The following is an 8,491-nucleotide window of genomic DNA, read 5'->3' on the forward strand; positions in this document are numbered from 1 at the left end:
ATGGTGGACATGGTGTGCATGATAACATGGGGGTTTCATTCAGCTTAAATCGGATAGCACTTTCTTTCTCTTTTTTTCAAAACCTATTGAGCTGTCAACTAACAAAGCATTTTAAGAACCACGTAAAATCTTTGTGTCTTCGTAAATGTTCTGTTTAAATCGAGTTGAGTCTTTGGAGTCGTTCCTGTGATGTGTTTTTGGAGCAGCGTTTGTGTCTCTCAGCTCTCCTCACATTCATTAACACATCTGTGAGAAAGGTGACACTTTCAGAGGCGAGAAACCTGACTTCATCGTAGGATGTCGATGAGAGAAGATGCTGCACTGCTTTTCTGAGTGGGCCACGTCGATCACATCGTACTTTTACATTTTTACACTTTACACATTCCACCCACAGGACCTCCTGTGTCCTCCAAACCGCTGATATAAACTTCATAAACAAAGAAAGATTGAACTCAAATTGCTGTTTTATTGAATAACTGTTACAAAAGGTGCCTTATTTTACTTGATATATTAATTTGTGTTAATACGTTATATATGCAAAAACATATAATACACATTTATACTCTTCACTTTACTGTTACCCTGTAGACATTTCATTTCCTCCCACTCTTCATATGTTTATTTTGTACTTTTGAATAAACTTTAAATTTAAATCATGTTTTTGTTTTATACGTTTTTGTATTTTTTGTTTTTATGTTAGAATTTGTATAGCTTTTATAGCTTTAATACAAATACAATCTTGATTCATGTTCATACTCTTACTTTTCTGTAAATTAAAAAGTCAACACTTTGTAGATCTTTATGGTAGCTATTTTTGCCGTAGTTCTGTTTAGTTTGATTTAAATCTCGTATTTTGTATTTAAATCTCATATCTTGTTTGCACACATTTTGTTCTACAGTGAGAATTTCATAGAAGGTTCAAGTGGTGAATATTGTTGATACAGCAGCGCCCTCTCCTGGTCAACATACAAAACTGACAGTCGTTTATTTTTATGTAAACATGCTGACTGCACTGTTAAAAATGGCTGTTTGAAAATTAGAAATAAAATCAATCATTTAGTGAGGTTTATACGTTAAGGCTTAAAGAAATCTAGAATAAGACAATATTCTTATGTTTAAAGAGTACATAACTAGGGATTTTTAAGGTCCTACGTTGGTTTATGGAGTGTCCAACAACAAGTTTATGTACATGGAAGGTGTAAAAACACTATTATTTCGTAATAATAGGCAGTTATTCTTACCTTACTTCTATCTTACCTTACTACTATCTGTCTAATCCCCTCCTTTCCGCTAGCCTGGTCTGATGTGATTGGTCACATGGTTTAGTCTGCTGTGATTGGTCTACCGCGAATGAGGCTCACGAGCTACAGTGTTTGTTGGAGAAGAGTGAAGTTTTCGCGGGCAGTCCTAGCAAAACGTAGGCGGGGTCTATATGTAGTGACGTAAATCCACGACAAGGGACGACTCGTATGCGTGATTCAGAATCGACTCCCTTTTTTCAAAGCCAATAACTTTGTTATTCATTCACCTTTGGATTTACAACTGCTTACTTTCAAACACGCCAATATTACACACTGCATGAAATGTCATTTTCATGATCTCATGTTATGTACTCTTTAAGAAAATGTGTCTTCTGCATTTTGCTCACCGGGTTTATCGTACGATTTTATGTATTTATTTTTTATCTTTATTTGTTTATTTTATGTAATTTTACATGAAGGCACTTTTTAATAGATCTGATTTTTCCACTTTCTCTAGATCACAGGGGCGATCCTGTTGGCAGTGGGATTATGGGGAAAGTTCATTTTGGGCCCGTATATCTCACTGATAGCTGAAAACTCCACCAACGCTCCGTACGTGCTCATCGGAACCGGAACCACCATCATTGTTTTCGGGCTGTTCGGATGTTTCGCCACCTGCCGTGGAAGTCCATGGATGCTCAAGCTGGTGAGATAGCTGAATCTAAATCAACCAGTGTTGTACATGATTCACAACTGAATTCAAATCCAATCTGAAGAATGCAAATTAATATTTATATATATTCAATTTTATTTCAATATATTTTGTTTCAGTTATAGAATAGTAAACATTTTAACTATACACATGTGATGTGATTTTCCACAATAGTATTAATAAAATTCAACCACTGTTTATATTTAACATATAATATTTCACCACCCTGGTCACAGTCTTTTTTTTTTCGTTTCTCTTTAGTATGCAATGTTCCTGTCTCTGGTCTTCCTGGCAGAGCTGGTCGCTGGCATCTCGGGTTTTGTTTTTCGTCATGAGGTACGACACACAAACACAACTCCGATTCTCAGCTGATAGCCCATAATGCATCTTGTAGTTCTCCATCTGTCACACACCAGGAGGGCTTGTTGTGGACATCTGATGGAGTGTGTGTGTTTTCCTCAGATCAAAGGCACCTTTTTGAGAACCTACAATGAGGCTGTTCTGAACTATAATGCCCAGGATGAGAAAAGCATTGCGGTGGACAACGTCCAGAGGAGTGTAAGTGGACACACGGAGGTCTCACTAATGCGCTTGTTCTGATAACAAGAAAACATCTCTCTCACTTTCTATCTTTAGTTGCGCTGTTGTGGCGTTATGAACTACACTAGCTGGTTTTCCAGCGTTTATTTCCCCGCCAATGGAATTCCGCCCAGCTGCTGCGCTACCAAATCCGATTGTCACCCCACTGACATGCGGAATGCCACCATAGCGGCCGGCAAAGTCTACCAACAGGTAACGGAGAAATAAAAGTGCACGAAAATACTCACCAACGTAGTTTTCTTTTTTATTTCAATCGAATCTTTCGTTTCAGGGCTGCTATGAGCTGGTGACGTCCTTTATCGAGACTAACATGGGCATTATTGCTGGAGTAACGTTTGGAATTGCGTTTTCGCAGGTAAGACCATAGCACTATGGTATCATGTTGGATGGAAAACTAGCCATGGTTTTATTAGTTGTTGTTTATTTTTACTATAGTTTTACCACAAATATCACGGGTAATATATTTCATATTTATTTTAAATGTTATATTTTGTATTCATATTAATGCAGGCAATTTTACAATTTTTCATTTCAATTTCAATAATAGATTTGAATATATATATAAAAAAAATTAAGATTTATTTTTGGCGTTTTGTCTTTATTTGTACAGTTTTAGTGAGTACAGGAAGCGAAGTGTTAGAGAGAGAAGGGGGTGGATTCGGGAAAGGACCACGAGACGGGAATCGAACCCCGGGTCACCCGATGCGCAACCGTGCCACATGTCGGAGCACTGCCCATGAGGCTATCAGTTCTGATATAGATTTAGTATTTTAACCGAAAATTAACTACAGATGTACTATAGAAATCTAGAAAACGTGTTTACGTAAACATTTTTACCATAGTTTTACCACAAATATCATGGTCAATATATTTAATATTTATATTAAATGTTATATTTTGTATTACAATTAATTAAGGCAATTTTACACAATTTTAATTTCAATTGAAATAATAGATTTAATATTTTAACCGAAAATTAACAACAATTTACTATAGAAATCTAGAAAACCTGTTTACGTAAACATTTTTACCATAGTTTTACCACAAATATCATGGTTAATATATTTACTATTTATATTAAATGTTATATTTTGTATTACAATTAATTAAGGCAATTTTACAAAATTTTAATTTCAATTTAAATAATAGATTTAATATTTTAACCAAAAATTAACTACAGATTTACAATAGAAATCTAGAAAACGTGTTTACGTTACGTTAGTTAAACATTTTTACCATAGTTTTACCACAAATATCATGGTTAATATATTTAATATTTATATTAAATGTTATATTTTGTATTAATTAAGGCAATTTTATCATTTCAATTGAAATAATAGATTTAATATTTTAACCGAAAATTAACTACAGATTTACTACAGAAATCTAGAAAACGTGTTTACGTTACGTTAGTTAAACATTTTTACCATAGTTTTACCACAAATATCATGGTTAATATATTTAATATTTATATTAAATGTTATATTTTGTATTAATATTAATTAAGGCAATTTTACAAAATTTTAATATCAATTGAAATAATAGATTTAATATTTTAACCGAAAATTAACTACAGATTTACAATAGAAATCCAGAAAACGTGTTTATGTTACGTTAGTTAAACATTTTTACCATAGTTTTACCACAAATATCATGGTTAATATATTTATATTAAATGTTATATTTTGTATTAAGGCAATTTTTCATTTCAATTGAAATAATAGATTTAATATTTTAACCGAAAATTAACTACAGATTTACTATATAAATTTACAAAACGTGTTTACTGTTTTGTCGGTTTTATTGGGATGTTAAAAGAAGCAGAACTGATTGTAAAATGTTTTATAGCGACGAATCCACGATTTTTTTGTGAAATCGCACTTAGCCTATTGCGTCTCTTCGTAATAAACTGTGATTGGTTTTTAATACAAAACAAAACATACACGCATTACCTTTAAGGTTGTATTTGATCATTTCCAAAGCAGGAATGCTTTCCTCTGTTTGACTTCACGTTATAGTTCGCGAACTAATATTGACTCAAATTTGTTTTCCGAGGGAACAGGTGGCCGGTGTTTTCACACGCAGGTGTGTGCCGTTGTAATGACTTGATCGGCGCCGCTGCGAGTGTGTGTTAAAAGCCGCGCAGCCACGGCAACCCCGCGATAAACGTCGACCCGGGCCTCGTTTAGTAAACATGCGCGCGTGCCTGTTTCAGACACAATCGCTCGACGTCACTCATGAGCGACTCCGCGGAACCCCCCCCCCCCCACACACACCTTTCTCTCTCTCTCTCTCCCTTTCTCGCTCTCCTTAAAGCTTAAGTATATACATGATGCCTTAAAATGCTAAGTAGGCAGCAGAGGCGATGCTAATCTGTTTTTTAGAAGCCCGTATCAGTAATATCTCCTGGCTAATGCGTCTCATCCGCTTATGTGTATGTGTATGTGTGTATGTGTATGTGTGTGTGTTTCCTCGGTTGTGAAGTTTGCGGCTCGGTTAAATGCAAATCAGTAACCATCCATTACGATCGCAACTAGAATTTCAGCACGCGCAGAGAGCGGCGATCACAGTTTAATTTAATTACCAATTGCTCAGGGAGGGAGAAAACGTCTGTGAAATGCACTTTTACCATGGTAACAGCGATGCGCGCGCGCCTGTGTTTCAGCTGATCGGGATGCTGCTGGCCTGCTGCCTGTCACGATTCATCACTGCCAATCAGTATGAGATGGTGTAGCGGCGCGGGCACATGTGAGTGACGCGCACGCACGCGCACACATAAGTTCCATAGAGTTCTTTTTACACAGCTATTTTTAATTACTAGAATTTAACCCTAACCTTAAAAGAATACTTTCTGCATTTTTACAATTCTGAAACAACACCATTTACTATATTTTAGTGCTTTTCAAAAATATGTTATACACACAGTTTAAACCTTTTTTCCCATCCTTGCAGGCAAAGGAAACGCACAACACCTTGGAAAGGGAAAGCATCCCCAAAATGCTTGCACACTCCATCTTTTCTCGTTCTGTCTCTTTTATATTCATCGTTTTCTTCGTCTTTTCTGCCGTCCTCACTTTCTATTTTCGGGTAGTGCATCATTCCTCAGTCGTGCAGCTGTGCCACGACCGAAGTCTCTCCTTTGGAAACGTTGACGTCAGCGAGGAAAAGGGAGTGGTTTTAGGACGCACTCCTGCATATGCGTATTTTACTCTGTAGGAAACCCTGCATGCAGAAACCATCTCATGCCACACACTAAAACTAAGATCAAGAGCATTTCGATAACACCATGTCCTGACCGAACGCAAACATGCACATGATGAAATCTCATCGTGTATTATAAACATTAAATATGTTTTGATTTGTCCGATTTAAACTTGAACTTGGTTAGGACACGGTGTCTTTTTTTGAGAATTTTTGTCCCAACTAAAAACAACATTTTGTCAGTATGTTGATATAGCCACAGTGAAATCTTATTGTTCCAAAATTCTGCCCGTCATTGCTGTATATTGCACATCAGATGTTTATATTGGGTGTTACTTTGTTGCGTCGTGCAGCATTTCCACGTAGTGTGAACGGAAAAATTGTCAGGTAAAGCTTGAGGCACCTAGGACATGATGTTCAACCCCTGATCTCACAGTGACTTCACTTCAGAATTGTTAAAAACTTGTCCAACGCTTTTTCGAGAGGACAAACACACACAAAAAATGACAAGATGTGTTTTGTTGTTGTTAATGTTGTAAAAACTTTGGCAAATGGGTATATCTCAGAATCTGGTTTTTATTGTTTAACATAATTTGGTTTTCTCAACATCTCGACACCGGGTGGAAAGTGTCGCTGAACGTGGCTACATAATCACATAGAAATCTCTCATAGAATCATGCGAAAACTGTCAGTTCTTTTGTGTTTGTGAAAGCCAAAACAAGCAAATTTCTGCCACATATTGTATAGCGGTGACTGTACAGAAGTAATATACGTTTAGACTGAAGTGTTAACTACATTTTTGTTTGATCAATCTAACAATTTAATCTGTGATTGTATTTCGCAGCTATTAGGTTGTAGGTGCAGTTTGACATTGTATCTTTCTCTCTCGTGGACTGTTGACATACTGTATTTTTTCGACTATTACTGTAAGAATTTAATCACACTGGGCATATCGCAGCATTTTAAATATTTACTCTGTATACCTCTAAGAACATGCATTATTTTACGTTTTTTTTAAGCAAAAGTGGGTGGAGTTTTGCGTGGAAACTAGTAAGACAATGACATTTTGGAATCAGGAATAAATGTTCTCCGAGTATGGTATAAATCAATCAATCAATCAATCAGTGTATCAAAGTCATAACAGATGGTAATCGTTAAATACACTTTGGTGGTTAAATAGCGAACTGTTTGGTCGTTAGAGAACTTGTATTTGCCATCAACATTTCATAACTGCATGATAGACAAATGGAAAAACTGAAAAGTGTAAAAAGAGTGATTTACGGCTCTATATACAATGAAATGAACTGAGATTTTCTGGAGTCAAATGAATTCAAGAATCACAGAGAACAGTTCTTTGGCTCAGAAGTTTACTGAAGATATACAAATGCTTTATTGAATCCCAGTTGACTGAAATTTTCGAGATTTTTGTCTTTTGCTTTATTGTTTATTTATTTTACGTATGTGGTAGAAATCACTGTGGTCTTTGGCTTGAATCTGTTCAATTCAATTTATGTGTTCTGTGAGGTACTGTTAACAAGTTCTTAAAATTCCATATTTACATGTTTTTATTTATTTTTGTGTTGTTATTTCATATGCTTTACGTTTGCATTATTAATTTTATTTACTTGTGTTATATATTTTAATCATTTCTGCAGCTGTCCCTTGTGTTGATACATCATCAAGTATTAGATTCAAGAATTCATAGTCTGAACACGTGATAAATTACGCATCTCAACATAGATGAGCAGAATAATAATGTACTTTGTATAATATAAAACTTTTTAAAACGCATCACCAGCTAGCATGCCAACAAAAACATGTACGTTGATATTGTAAACAGCTGTGATCTCTATGAATAAAATAGTTCTTCGTCGTTGTCAGTTTCTCGTTTGTCTTCATTGAAATTCAGATTCTGTTTGACCCAGTAACGCTCATTGAAGGTTCCAGTTTTGACCGCCAGATGGCACTATGAGGCTGTTGAAAAACGTAACGGAGCAATGAATGACGGAATTACGCGAATACGGGGACTTCATCTTTTCTAAAAAGATATGGTATTGGGACCTGTACACTTAACATAGCATAATACATTTATAAATAATACATTCATAGAGCAGGAAGACCAGACGTCGATAAACGAATGGCAAACAAATAAGTTACGTAAAAACGACGATTAAAAGAGAATGATTAAGTACTAGACAAAGAGTTTTATCACAAACCAGCTCGATTTTAACCCAACTTTTAAATAAATATTTTTATTGCAAGATTAATGATAAGATAAATGCATAGTTTATAAAGTTGTATATATTGTTTATAGGCTTAGCTTATCATTTACCCTATATAAGGTCACACAGGTGTCCCAGCAAGAGTAACCAAAATTTATAAAAAAAATCAAGTGCATTCATCTTTTGTTATCACGTGACTTTCACATCAGGGTTTACTGAATAGGTTTTTTGGGCAACTATGGTTTGATTTTAGACCTTCACTTTATCATCGTCTTATTATTTGCAAACATTTGCAAGTTGAATTGACATGAAACCAAAAACAAACGCATTCAGTATTTCAATTTACCTTTGTTTGCTTTGTAGCGTATTGAAATTTGCCATCTTTAAATAATCTTTCTCAACATGTATTTTCCCCTTGTCTTTCTAAAGCGTCAACCCTACGAAATCAACATTTACAACGTTCTTTAAACATTAAATGCTTTTAGACTTTTATAGTTGATAAACGTTGATGATTA

At 35.2% G+C, this 8,491-nt stretch overlaps 1 protein-coding gene across 1 annotated transcript; it reads left to right on the forward strand.

The window, feature by feature from the left end:
* LOC130549264 (tetraspanin-7-like) lies at positions 1-7,630 on the forward strand. The gene is made up of 8 exons (XM_057326484.1): positions 1-12; positions 1,759-1,947; positions 2,215-2,289; positions 2,416-2,511; positions 2,590-2,745; positions 2,825-2,908; positions 5,219-5,301; positions 5,506-7,630. Exons 1-7 carry the CDS (start codon positions 1-3, stop codon positions 5,285-5,287), a joined length of 681 nt encoding a protein of 226 aa, XP_057182467.1. The 3' UTR covers positions 5,288-5,301; positions 5,506-7,630.
* Positions 7,631-8,491: the final 861 nt, after the last annotated feature.

This window comes from Triplophysa rosa, linkage group LG25 (assembly GCF_024868665.1).
Source record: "Triplophysa rosa linkage group LG25, Trosa_1v2, whole genome shotgun sequence".
Classification (NCBI taxonomy): Eukaryota; Metazoa; Chordata; class Actinopteri; order Cypriniformes; family Nemacheilidae; genus Triplophysa; species Triplophysa rosa.